This window comes from Scleropages formosus, chromosome 1 (genome assembly GCF_900964775.1).
Source record: "Scleropages formosus chromosome 1, fSclFor1.1, whole genome shotgun sequence".
Classification (NCBI taxonomy): domain Eukaryota; kingdom Metazoa; phylum Chordata; class Actinopteri; order Osteoglossiformes; family Osteoglossidae; genus Scleropages; species Scleropages formosus.
This window is the reverse complement of record NC_041806.1, coordinates 51,816,655-51,830,839: the sequence shown is the minus strand read 5'-3', so window position 1 is coordinate 51,830,839 and position 14,185 is coordinate 51,816,655. Positions and strand designations below refer to the sequence as shown.

General features: G+C 43.1%; 2 protein-coding genes across 3 annotated transcripts; both read left to right on the top strand.

Moving 5' to 3' along the window:
• The first annotated feature begins 3,677 nt into the window (after nt 1–3,677).
• LOC108920847 (PACRG-like protein) lies at nt 3,678–8,412 on the top strand. 2 transcript variants are annotated; one of them, XM_018729901.2, is made up of 7 exons: nt 3,678–3,840; nt 3,979–4,046; nt 4,725–4,815; nt 5,532–5,666; nt 6,111–6,218; nt 7,305–7,385; nt 7,710–8,412. In XM_018729901.2, the coding sequence occupies exons 1-7, from the start codon at nt 3,715–3,717 to the stop codon at nt 7,764–7,766; spliced, it is 666 nt and encodes a 221-aa protein (XP_018585417.1). In that variant the 5' UTR covers nt 3,678–3,714; the 3' UTR covers nt 7,767–8,412. The 2 variants fall into 2 exon arrangements, with proteins under 2 accessions (XP_018585417.1, XP_018585426.1); XM_018729910.2 differs by lacking the exon at nt 6,111–6,218.
• Nucleotides 8,413–10,103: 1,691 nt separating this feature from the next.
• On the top strand, nt 10,104–12,650 carry LOC108920973 (uncharacterized). The gene is made up of 3 exons (XM_018730140.2): nt 10,104–10,171; nt 10,918–11,067; nt 11,669–12,650. Exons 1-3 carry the CDS (start codon nt 10,127–10,129, stop codon nt 12,440–12,442), a joined length of 969 nt encoding a protein of 322 aa, XP_018585656.2. The 5' UTR covers nt 10,104–10,126; the 3' UTR covers nt 12,443–12,650.
• Nucleotides 12,651–14,185: the final 1,535 nt, after the last annotated feature.

Below are 14,185 nucleotides of genomic sequence, written 5' to 3'. Positions count from 1 at the left end.
GCAGATAGCATTTTAAATTATTCAAATTATTAAAAATTATTAAACGGATAAAAGAATACGTACACATGTTTATCGAGCACTTAGAGATAAGGGGAGAAGTGAGTCTGAACAAGGTGAGTTCTGAGATCCTTAATGTAGAGAGATTCAGCAGTTCTGAGTGGTGCGGGGGTGGAGGAGTGTGGTAGTCAGGTTGAGGTGTAGCGAGTGATCATGTGTTGTAGATATTGGGAAGCAGATCTGTTGATGATTTTGTGAGCTGTAAGCAGAGCCTTGAATTTGATGTGGGAAGCTATTGGAAACGAGGTTGTTGTTTTGATATATTGAGACAGACAGACTTGAGTCGATCGTTACTCCCAGGCTCTTGGCCTGTGAAGTAGGTGGAATGAACGAGGTGTCCAGTTTGATAGAGTTCTCAACAGGAGGCTGGACCAGCCGGGAGGTGAAGGATTTCAATTTTAGCGAAGTTGAGTTGTAGGTGGTGATCAGACATTCAAGCAGAGATGAAAGTAACTCCTCAGTGACGTTTTCTCCTGAAATTTGACAGGCGGTGATGCGAGGAAATGTCTGTAACTCCAGGGGGAAAGGAGAGGAAGAGCTGGGTATCATTAACATAGCAGTGGTAGGAGAATCAACAGGAGGCTGTGACAGGGCCAAGGAAAGAGGTGTAGTCTGCTTGGCTTTCCCTGCGGCACAGTAGTTCTGCCTGCTGGATCTCAAATCCACGGCAGGACCAAACCTTCGTGTTTTTCGCTGAGCCCACTTTACCTCCAAAAAGGGATTTGTGTCACTGGCAGAAAAAGGTGCAACCTGGGGGAAGTCTGTGAACAGAACACCTAATGTGAATATGTAAAAAGCATTACCATACCTCCTGTTAATGGCAAGCCAGCTGTCAACCCTTCCGGTACGGTGTCTCAAGTCCTCCTGGAATTGTGTTTATCTTGTTTGTGATGTGGGGGCATGGTGGCACGGTGGGCTTGGCCGGGTCCCGCGGTCTGTTGGGGCTTGGGTTTGAGTTCTGCTTGGGGTGTCTTGCGACGGACTGGCATCCTGTCCTGGGTGTGTCCCCTCTCCCTCCAGCCTTGTACCCTGTGTTGCCGGGTTAGGCTCCGGTTCGCCGCGACCCCGCTGGGGACAAGCGATTTCAGACAGTGTCAGTGGGTGTGTTTGTAATGCAAAGTTTAATTGTGGAAGAAAAATAATTAGTTAATTAGGTAAAATACTTTACTTTTTTAGCCAAAACACGGAGCAGAATACTGACAGCAGTAGGAAGTCACAAGGTGCTTTGGGAGTGGCCCTGACTAAGACAGGTATTTATGTCAAAAAGGACCACATGTTTATTGCATGCTCTGAGCTTAGTAGCCAATCAAATTTAGGACAGAAATAAATGGTCAGATAGGGTTTAAAAACAAGACTATGGCATGCCTCTACTTAGGCCAGTCATACATTTCATACATAAACAGTAATGATAAGGTAACATGGGAGTCAAGAACTGGTGTGGAATCAAAAGAGCTAAGCATGCAACAGGGTCAACTAAAGCAGACTCAGCCTTCACCACAAAGGAATTTTCCATTGCCCCCTACAGAGGGTCAAGGTTGTGGCTGCTCGCATTAAACGATGCAAGGATTCAAAGCTCGAGAAAGTGACGATTAAGAGTTTGAAGGCAATGAGAAATCATCCTGGAATAAATCCCTTAACTCTCACGTTATTAAAAAGAACCTGCTAATTGCATGATCTAAGCATACTCACCAATCAAATTTAGGACAGAAATAAACAGTCCATCCATCCATCCATCCATTTTCTGGGCCTCTTAGTCATTCTAGGGTCGTGGTGGCAATAGGGAGAGCAGAGAAGCCCAGATATCCCTCTCCCTTGCAACTTCCTCCAGCTCAATACGGGGGATCCCCAGCCGTTCCCAGGCCAACTGGGAGATATAATCTCTCCAGCGGGTCCTGGCCCAACCTCAAGGTCTCGTCCCAGTTGGCCGTGCCCGGTATACCTCCAAAGGGAAGCGCCCAGGGGGCATCCTTACCAGATGCTCAGACCACCTCAACTGGCTCCTTTCAACGTGGAGGAGTAGCGGCTCTACTCTGAGTTCCTCTCGAATGTCCGAACTCCTCATCCTGTCATGGAGAGTGAGTCCCACCACCTGCGGAGAAAACTCATTTCAGCCACTTGTATCCACCATCTTATTCTTTCGGTCATTACCCGGAGTTCATGACCATAGGTGAGGGTAGGGACATAGATCGACCGGTAAATAGAGAGCTTTGCCTTATGGCTCAGCTCCCCCTTCGACACTACAGTTCGGCTGCTCCCAATCTGCAGCATATCTCACGCTCCCTTCTCCCCTCACTTGTGAATAAGACCCCAAGATACTTTATATTTACATTTATTTATTTAGCAGACGCTTTTCTCCAAAGCAACTTCCAACAGGTTCTATGTAGTGTTATCAGCCCACACACCTTATTCACCCAAGATGACTTACACTGCTAGATACACTACTTACAATGGGTCACTCATCCCATACTTAAACTCGTCCACCTGGGGCAAAATAAATGGTCCAGTATGGTTTAAAAACTAGTCCATAGCTTACCTCTGCTTAGGCTAGTCATAGATTTCCTACATTAAAAAAACTCTTAACGATAAGGTAACATATGAGTTAAGAATGCAACGTCCATCAGGTCCTGTATATCACCTCAAAACCCTTGGACAACCATCGTGCTCAGGGACAGAGAAATACGTCTAGAGCAATGGTTGTTGAAAGAGTAAAGGACACTGGATTTTGGAGCCCGATGAACAAAACATGGCAACACAAAGCAAAAGAATGAACTTTAATAGTGTAAAAGGACTGCCGTAACAATGGATGATGTCGTGCCCAGCATTGGACTAAATGAGCTATCCCAAGTCGTCATTGCATGAAATCGCCATAATATGCAAACAAGAACTGATCACAAAACAGTCAGATAGTACCCCAACGCAGATAAGCTCTCAACCTGGCATACCTGACATAATATCGACTTTGTCCAAACCCAAGCAGAAGACTAAAAGACAGCAGTGGACAACAAGAGCGATAAAGGGATCTGATGTGGTCCTATCACTTTGCCCAAGAGAAAAACTTGTAGGTGGGAACTTGGTGAGAACACGGGGAAATTAGAAAGGAGTTCTGTAACAACTTGGAGATGCTCCCAGGCCAACCAAATACCTGAAGCTCAGAAGTTCAGAAGATTGCACTGATGGGAACCATGCATATCCTGTGCAAAGTGTTTGGATGAGTTAGTTTGGTCAATGGTTGAGATCTGAATTCATCAGTAGCCAGCTGAAATACCTGGCTGAGAGAAATGAATAATAAAAACGACGATGATGAGGATGATGATGTTCATCAACTGCTTGGAAGTGAGGGAGTTCAAGCCATGCTTGTTACGCAAGAATCCCCAACTCATGTATGTTAAGATTTTCATTCTGCCTGATCAACAGAGCATCGGCATCTCATTTTTATTTCTGTTATTGAGGGAGACCGGTTTTAAAACATGGCGGGAAAATGGTCGAATCCACCGAAAAGCGTACGTTCAAAGCGTTTGTTACGTCAGTTCCTCTACGCTAGGTTTGTCCCTCTTGGGAGGCCATAGAGCAGAAAATCTCTTAGCAACCAGTTGTTTACATTGTATGCCGGAGCTGCGCCGCGCCGCGCCGGGCCGCGTTGCGCTGTACGAGCCCGAGATGTGCGCCGCGTCCCGCGTCTCCTCCGTCCCCAAAACGCGCCCTGTCCGTCGGAAGGTTCCAGACGCGCCCGACAAGACCGTGTCAAAGATCAGCGACCAGCTGAACCCGCGGACCGTGGACCCGGTGGGTCCGTTTGATGCGAAGCAAGGAGCGCGCGCGGCGCACTCGCGCTTAAGTCGGTGAATAATAATTGTCACATGCACACCTCAAAATCATGTGTGCGTCAATTGTAATGACTTCATGTTTCTCATTCTGAGGCAGTTCGGCAAGTCGGGAAAGACTCAGTCAGCTTTTGCGGCTGTGTATTCAAAAGGAGACATACCCTGCAGGTGCCTTTTTGCTTTGCTTCTCTCTGTGTGTGTCTCTTTGTTTTTTTCTTTTTTTGCTGTTTATTTCAATATTTGTCTGCGTCTTCTGGTTTTCTTGCGCACTTCTGGCCTGTGGGCCGTGCCAGCCTGTGTTGGATGAGTTACATGATCATGATCATCATGATGGTCCATTGACAATTGAAGAGCTTGAGCTCCTTTGCTGCAGAACTCGCTGTAATTTGAAATCCATTAGTCTTAGTATACTAATCATGCCTTGCAATCGTGTCAAGTTTCTGAGAGTCTTCCATACAGGAAGAGTTCAGTTCATTTTTATAGAGAGCTCTTCTCAGCAGAGTGCTGAACAGTTTGGCCCAAGATTCGCAAAAGCGGTAAAAGAAAAGCAGAAGGTAAAGATAACGATTTGCCCGACACGACTCGGTAAAACACCGAGCAGCTGAGGAGACGAAAATAAAAACTAGGCGGAAGAAGGGGAGAAAAAACCTTCCCGCCCTTCCAGAGCACATAATAAAGTGTGCAACACGCTGTGCGGAATGAACTGTCCTGCCGATTACTGAATATTTAAGTATTTATTGTAAAACTTTTGCGTTACATTTCCTCATTCGCTCGACCCTTTTGATGTGTACAGTTGTTCTTTGCGACTGTCCTTTTATTTCTCTTTTCTCTTGTTCCGTCGTCGAGGCTCATGCACGGGTCCGTGAAGCACAAGTTACAGTGGCAGACTCCGCCAGAAGAAATAGATTTTAATCCTCTTCTTGTGATTCTTGCTGAGGTAAAACATTCTGAATGTGTTCACAGGGATTTTACTCTTATTACGCCACTGCAAATTATGTCTGTTCAGTCCAAGCTCTACGTCTTTCAAAAATTGCCCCCGTCCCCCCATTTAAATGTGAAGTTGTTACATGGACCAAAGTCAAAATTTAACCCGTCTCCAATTAGCTTAATATTTCCAGTCTTAGATCCAGAGGGCAACAGTAAAGTGATCTAGAATGTTCTACATGCTGCACTGATTTCCATAATACTGAGGCATTATAGTACACAGTCCTCATAGAGCACGATGCCATACGGTGAAAAGTCATTACAGTGGTTTATAAAAATAGATGCACATCATCTTTCTCAATACAATATACCCTATTTTTCATTCACTGTTCAAGAGTCTCAGACCCATCTCTTTCAGACCCTCTTCTCCATCTCCTTGCTGCTCCATAAACTTGCAATTAGTGAAGTTGTTTGTACACACAGTGGATATGTTTTGAAAAAAACATGGGTCAAAAAAAGGAGAACTTCTCCTTTAATGTGTAAAGAAAATTTTGGTTTCCAGTTTCTGTTTTACTACTTTTTTCTGTTATATTTTGCTTTATTGCTAAAGTAGGGACAGTAGGTGGCATAGTGATTAAAGCGGTCGCCTTGTACTCGAAGCACCCAGATTTAAAGATTTATATACTGTATTATACTTGCTTCATAGCTCATGTATGTTTGCTTTTTCAGGGCTTGAGGGAAACCAAACACCCCCACACTTTCGTGTCCAGCGAAGGCTTCAGAGAGTTACTGCTGGTAGAGGGCGCGACAGAGAAAGCCACGCCTCTCCTTCCTAAGGTGGTACCTGCCCTCAGAGCATCTCTGGTAAGACATTCTCAGCTTCACCTCGATGATGCTGTGATTAAAAAAATGATCTCAGCTGAGTTAAACGGAAGAAAAAATAGTTGTAATTACTACATCTTCTAGCCTTTAACATGAGGTATATACAATATACAACATATTGCACACATTCATACATTCATTGAAGACGCAGAGATAGATCAGTACATTAGTGAGCACAGGTGGCCCCCGACTTACATTGGAGTTACATAGTCTGTCGATTGAACAGCAGGTGGCGCAGTGGTTACAGCTGCCGTCTTCCACTCGAATCCCACATCCTGGTTCATAGCCCACCATATATAGCATACTGACATGCTAATAATTTACATTTGTTCATGTAGCAGATGCTTTTCTCCAAAAACAATGTAAAGTGTATTCAAGTTTAAGTGCGCCTTTTGAATTTTGAACTGAATAACGTTTCACCCCAAGGCACATTCGGACACAGAGGTCTTTGTCAGGGGCCTAAATGGGCTCATTCAGCTGAGCGCCACTGTTGGTCCTGCCTTGAATGGCCATCTGAAGCAGCTACTCACCTGTGTAAGTCGTCTAATGCTTGGATTCGGTGGAAGACACACAGCGCAATGAATGAATGAATGAAATTTATTTATCCCAGAAGGAAAATCTGTTTGGTTGCAGCAACATACAGTATACAACATATGTGCACACATTCATACATTCATTGAAGACACGGCGACAGATCAGTACATGTAATAGCAAGTACAGGTGGTCCCTGACTTAGGATGGGGTTACATTCCGCGAAACCAATCATAAGTCGAAAATATCGTATCGTAATACACCTAAGACAGAGCTCTGCGTGGCAGAATGGGAGATGCGGATAGATGCCGCTGCCGAGCATCGCGAGACAGTATCGCACCGCATATCGCTTGCCCAGGAAAAAATCAAAATTCAAAATTCGAAGTACGGTTTCTACTGAATGTCTATCGCCAGCTCACCATCATAAAGTCGGAAAAATTGTAAGTCGAACCATCGTAAGTCGGGGATCATCTGTAATGTAAACTAATAACTTGTAGACAAGTAAGCAAGTGCATTTAAGAAAAGTGAAGTGACGTGGGCCAAGAAAGTGGGTCATTTGTCTCAGAACTGGGCAAAGGAGCTGCAAAATAACTGTTTTCACACAGCTGGGACTTTTATTTGTAAGACTGAGAAACAACGAGGATGAGGCCCCTTTCAGGCGGAATACAGATAGATCGATCAATGGATCAATCATATCTTATTTAAATACAGTCCGTGTATATATTTAGATTATTAACATTTTCACAACTTGATTTAGCATTTTGTTTCCTTGTGGTTCAGCATTAATTCAAAATACTTGCGTTTCCATTATTTCCACAGTATGAATGGTGTAAAAATACCACCTAACGGCTGGCATGGGGTGTCACTCCTATCGCAGTGAAACTGCACAATTGCTGTAGGCCCTGTGCTCTAAGCAATACTGAATCCGTATCATGGATTTTACATTAATAATTCTAAAGTTAAAAAAATTGACCTTTTTAACGATGCATGAAAGGGTGTGTGGACCACGGGCATCAGTTGTCAGCATTTTGGAAACTTTGGTCGAGGTTAAATTTCAATTTTGTTCATTATGTGTTTTTCAACATTGAGCTGTCAAAGAGACAGATGGACAAGAAGCATAAGGAACGGGTAACAGCCGCCCTGCAAACCCTGGAGGAAAACGGAGGGAAGGTGTGTATGGCCACACACTGTAAGGATCAAAGCAGTAATTTTGTGAAATTGTCACTAAACTGGGTTATAGTGGATCTGTTGAAATTAGAGCCCAAATATCTGCTTTCCTGTTACTGTACACTGTAGCTCCACATGTTATTTATTCATGGCTAATGAAAACACTTGTTAGTGAAATTAGTTTGATTTGTACGTTTTTCTGACTGCTGTGTTTTGCATATTTTCTAGTAATGTTCTCCATATGTTGTTATCTATAAGTTCTGGGTTCAGCTGGTTTCTGAAATGTGTAACCTGCATTTCTGTTAATTTTGTTCTTTTCTTCCCCAGGAGTGTCTCGCGATTATAAAATCTCGAGTCCCGACGTACAGTCCTGCTTTTTTCTGAAGATTTTCTGTATTTTTAAATTAAGTATATTTAGAGTATTTATCAGTGTTGGAAAGCACCAGTGTAGCACTCATCACACCTGACTATTTGGGCAACATATTAGTGGTTTGATCATTTATTCTTATGTGTAATTATGTGATTTTTGTTATATTCACATTCATTATGTGCACAGAATATTCTATGAATATAGACTGAAACTGTAAAAAAAGAGATTTTGAATGCTCTATTGCAGCTGATTCAGTCTTTACACTGTATGTTAGCTTTGTTCTGTTTTTTTATACATCACATATCATAATTTCCTTCCATTGCATATGATTTTGTACATTAATAGCACAAATGTGCAGAGCATTCCCATTTCACCAGCAGTGTCTATGGGAGTCAGTGGTTCTGCATCTGAACTGCAGCCTTATAGTGTGCTGTATTTTACAATGAATGAGGTGATAAGTTAGGATTTTGTTGAAATTTTTTAATGATGAAAATGAAAAAGATTTTATTAGGTGACCCTTGTAATTTATACCATCAGAATATATTGTATGTAATTTTTTAATTTCAATCCATTAAGAACTACTTGGGCAACAGGTGGCGGGGTTGGAATCACAGGACCCAGGTTTGAATCCCTCCTCCTGCTGTAGTACCCTAGAGCAAGGTACTTACCCTGAACTGATAACAGTAAAAATTACCCTGCTGCATAAATGGGTAAATTGTAGTAAGCTGCTCTGGAGGAAAGCATTGGCTGACTGAATAAATGGAGATAAATTTAAACAAGCTACTGAATAAGTCCTTTTTACAGTTTTGTCTGAAATATAACTTTGTATCTTACACATCAAACTACATATACTATGTATAACTTAAACAACAAAATTGGAATGGGTGACTCTATTGGGCAGGTGGTCTGGGCTCTAAATCCAGACTGTTGAGTTTGGGCAGCCTGCCAGGGCCACCAATACACTGAGCCCCACAGGAAGAGAGGTGTCAGCCCTGGATGGATGGGGGACTGTGAGGGAAATGTCCAGGAGCTCATCTGAATGACAAGACACCACAAGTAATGAAATGCGGGGAAGCAACGTCCAATATGTCGTCCTCATGTTGAGAAGGATGCATAGCGTAATGGGGGTGAAGAGGTGTGGGTGCTCATGTCTGGTCAGATCCCTTGGGAGCAAGCGAGGGCATCATGAAAATCAGTGAATCTCAACTAGATAAGACCTCCTTTTCTCCAGTCCTCAATTATCCCACAAGAGCTCCCTACTAATCTTCAGCCAGACCTCTACATTCTCCAGCACCCCTGCATCTTCCAGCTTGTAGAAAATATAAGATGCTCCCTGTGGAACATGTTCTGTGCTTGGTAGGGATGGTTTTAAGCATCTTGCAGTCTTTGCCTGGACAGATTCGAAGGACAGTTTAGACTTAAACCAAGATATCCTACCAAATTAAAGTGCCACTGAACTTTGGTGGACAAGTATCTACTGCTCAGGTTTTGCGCAGCAATTCCAGGTCTTCCAGAAAGCGATGGAGTGGATTGGGTGCAGTAGGAGAAGAGTGGGAGCTGTAACACAGGTTTTCTTCACCTTCATGAGACTGGAGCTACACACTTGGCTCTAGCTGGACCCGTGTCTTGCTCTATGCCCACACAATTGTTTGACAATAGAGGTAGGATTTTGGGCCTAAAGACCTAGGGTCCTCCAGCAGGGTTGAATCTGGGTGGAATCAACACTGAGTTGATAAATCAAGGTTGGAAATGCAGTACATCAGTGAGGAGAAACAGGCTCACATGAAGGTTGGGGGACTAGTCTGAGAGCCTTGTGAGTTGCAGGCCTGGTGGTGCCATTGAGGCTAAAGAATGCAGTAAAGTCAGGGTACTCTGATCTTCACCTTCACATCTCAAGCTTCACACTCAAGTTCATCCATGCTTCACTCTGCTGGTCATATGGGGCACGTTCTCAGGCCAGCAATCCAATGAGCTTATGAGCTTCTTATCTTTGCTGGTCTCATGTAGGTTCATGGAGTTCATGGACTGGGAATAACATACCCAAGATCACATAAGCAGGACATGTCTACTTCACCTTTTCATCTTATCCAGATAAATTATTGATATGTGCACTTGAATATTTAGAATAATGAGACCTCTGTGTGGAGAGAATTGTAAATAGACCAGAATATGTTGGTATCGCTGTGAAGTTCTCTGATAATGTCACTGCTATTGTCTTATGCTTATTTAATTGTTGCAACTGACTTTTTCACAGTACTGCAGTACATATAGGTAGCATCTGGAATTTGATGTTCCTCTTTCCATGCACATATAACTGAAGTTCCCCCTTAAATAACACACAGTCTGATCTCATCAGAACTTCGCTTGTTGAGCAATGGAGGATACCATACTCTTTTTTGTGATCTGCTTTCACGTACATGTATGTATTTCTAGTATCTATATTTGCCAAGCATTTGGAAGAATATGTTAGATTTTAGTTTGTTAGTTTGGAGTGTGATAAATACTTTGAAAATTTTTCCATGAACTTGTCAGTGAAAACTCGGATTTATTCATGTAAGTGAATAGAATGATGTTCGGGCACATCTAGCGTGCGCTTCACTTTAAAACTGAATTGCCAAATTTATCCCATTTAGTTAACAAAATAGTGATTTCAGACATTTTTTGTCTTAGCTAAGATCTAGTGAAGGAAACAGCTTTATAAGGTCAAGACAAATGAATATATTTATAACAGAGGATCAATAATGGCTTTTATTTTGCAAAAAAATAAAAAAGATATGGAAAAGCAGACCAAAGAACATACAGCACTTTATTTGATTGCTCAGTGGGAAGTAGTGCAAATAACAATAAACACTGGTCAAAATAATAAACTTTAGCAAAGGCTGACTGAAAGAAAACAGCAAGAGTTCTTCTATAAAGAAAAAAAGTGATAATCATGAATATCATAAAAAATAAGCTTAACTAATGTCAAATACAATAACTGTTATACAGATTAGTCTGTTGCCTCTCTCACACACACACTTCGCTTGATTTGCTTGAACTTGAATTTTCAGCTTGTTATACATTAGAAATCTGACATTACACTATGACTATAAAAACCACTGATCCCATCAGTTAATACTTTTCTGGATTTTTTTTAAAATTACCCATCATGTTCTGTTATTCCAGGAACAAGTTCACAGTCAGTCATCAAACCAGTCCTCCCAGGGGGTAACATCTGTGTTTGAGGTATCGCTCCTCGCTCTGACTGTGGCCAACGTCCTACTCTGCATCACCACAACCACAGTAGTGTGTCTCCTGCACAGACATGTCAGAAAGGTAGGTGTTATACACTAAGAACTTTGTTAATTTTGCTTAACTTTAACGAAAAAATAATTTTCAAAGGTTTTAGAGATGAATGCACTTGGGTTTTAGTAGAGCCATGAAACCTGAATTTAGGAGCAGTGCAGAGCTGCTGGTACTTGAACCCCCTAGGATTATTTTTCTATCTTTGAATTGATTGGGAGTTTTTTGTTTTCCTCTCCTCAGCTGCCAAACAGCTTTCTTAGCTACTGTTTGAAAACCATTATATTTGTCTTTTTGTTTTTTTTCCATCACTTTCTGTGTCACCTCTGCTAAATTGTTCAGTGCTCATTTCTGAGATTTGGAAAATGTACTTTGAAAACCAGGGGGTGCGGTGGCGCAGTGGGTTGGACCACAGTCCTGCTCTCCGGTGGGTCTGGGGTTCGAGTCCCGCTTGGGGTGCCTTGCGGCGGACTGGCGTCCCGTCCTGGGTGTGTCCCCTTCCCCCTCCGGCCTTACGCCCTGTGTTGCCGGGTAGGCTCCGGTTCCCCGTGACCCCGTAAGGGACAAGCGGTTCTGAAAGTGTGTGTGTGTGTGTGTGTGTGTACTTTGAAAACCTTATTTTTTTTTACTATAGATTTGGATTAAACTTTCACAAAAAGATACTCTCCTTGAAGACCATATTACAGAAAATGTGTCTGTTGCATCTGACTCTTGGAAGCCAGAGGACAACAGCCAAACACTAACAGCATCTTCCTCTGTTGAGTTCCCTGCTGGTGAGAAACAGGGATCCTTCCGGTTGTCAGTGATATCCCCCAGCTCCCAGGCCTCAACGCCCAGACTGTTCACGCGGTGCTCTCCACCTCTTTGCGAAAACACGATGATCCAAAAAGCCAGACAAAGCTCTGGCCCTGAGAGATCTTCCAAAAAGCACCAGTTCACTGTGGTTGACCTGACCCTTGATGAGGATGACAGTGGTTACATGGATATGAGATCCTGCTATCTTAGTGGTCCGGTCCTCAGCACAGCCAACGAAAGCATCTACGACATCCCCCGTTACGCCTCGGTCGGCCACCTCTACTCGATGCGAGGAACGCAGAGCCAGGAGTTCCTCAAACGACCCAAGCACTCCAGAAACCACTCTGACCCCAGCAGCTACCCACGGTCCTTAGCTAAACCCAGCCTTGGAGGAGAAGCCACTTATGCAGCCAGTGTCCCCCGAGGGGTGGACACTGAGCAGAGCTCAACCAGGAGTCTCCAGGCTGAGGGGCCTGAACGTACATTTGTAGAGGAAACCAGCAAACGTGAAGCACACGACACCACCAGCCTGAGAGCCACCAGAGGAGCAGCTTCTCCAAAACAGAAATCCAAATCTTCGGTAAGGGGTCAGAAACAACCCATTGACATTTAATTAAGTCCAAGAGTGGAGCTGCTTGACAGCTGTAAGGTCTTCAGCGTTAACATACGAGTGTTTCGCTACTCAATATTTGGGATCATACCACAACTGCATTTTTTCCAAAATGCCACATTAATCCGCACTTCATTAATATTATGAGTAAAAAGTACAACACATGAGCAGTCAAATACACAGTGAAGTTGTATTTTTAATTCTGTCTAGCTGCTTACTGTACATTTTTTTTTAATTACCATAGTGCTACTATATCTTTTCGCTTGGATTGTCCAACCCGTTACACCTCATACACAATCTACATGTGTGTGACTAGTGTGTAACACTTTACATGGAACTTCTTTCTTTCCCATTCTTGTTTGCTTCTTTGTTTTTTTTGGCTTCTGTAATCGTGCAGCCGCCGCATACTAACATTAAAATTGGAGGAAAAAATAATGTCCTCTTTCGCTTATGATCCATTTCATGGCTGCTTGATTCTTGAAGTACCTTGTGTGTGAATTTGAATTTAGGGATAAAACAAGGCATGAAGAGGAAGCGGTTTGTTCTGCTTTTAACAGCCATGGCAACGCACGTGACCTGTTCCAGTAACAGAGTCACCCAGAATCCTACTGTATATAATGCACTTGGGTAACTGAGTCAAATCTGTTTCAGAGAATGTTGGTCATGGAATTTAAAGCAGCCTATTTTTTTCTGAACCAGAATCCTGTTTTGAATGATCTCTTTCTCCTGGAAACAAAGAGGAGTCGAGAGCATTGAGCAAAGTACAGCGAAATCGCTGTACCAGATGTGTTTTATACTTTGATTTTATGAGCGTTCCCGAGAAAACAGTTATGACCTCGTTAATTATGATCCGTAAGGCTGTAATATACTTTGATTATAAAATTTAATGGTACAGTATCTGCTTTGTGTGAGATATGTCAAACTGAGATATATCGACAGCATGGATCCTGTCCTGGCAGGGAGGGACAGCAGGCAGCGCTGTTGACTCAGCTCTGGTGTTGCGGGTTCTAATCCAACCCCTGCTCTTTGTTCTCCTTGTTCTTCTGAGACAAAGTTGATTTCATCACCAACAGGCAATTCCCCATCCACGCAAAGCCTCGTTCCCTCTGCTTCCTGTCTCTTCCCTCCTCGCCTCCCTTCTTTCTGCAGCTGGTGGCTCTCGAACTGCATCAGGTGTAACGCTTTGGTTAAAGACCACAAGATGGTCAAGGAATCTGTTCCTTGATACCCACAGGACCTGATCACTCCCTACAGCCCAGCAAGGGTGCTGAGCTCCTCCACCTCTGGACAGGTGGTGGTTCCACTCACAAGAGCCCAAAATCAAAAGTGCATAATTTCTCAGTTTTGGCTCCAGTGTGGTGCAATGAGCTCCCTCTTGGGGAAGGATCTCAAACCCATCTCTTTCAGAGCCACTTCTCTCCTGATCTTCTAACTGCTCCATAAACTCACATCACACCATCACCTCTGTGTTTCCTATCGCTTCTATGTACAGCTACTCTGTACTGTGGTATTGGACACGTTGTACTGCGGCACAACAATCAGCTGTCTGCGCCTACAACTTTTGTCTCCGATGAGATGTACTGTATCTTTGTCCACCCCGAGCTCTACGCCTCTTTGGAAAGAAGCATCCGCTAAATGAATAAATGTAAATGTGGCAGTAATTTTAAAAAATGTAGGAAACATAATGAATAATCTTAATTGATATGCTGGTTAAAATGAAAATTGAATGTGTAAACTAAAAAAGTA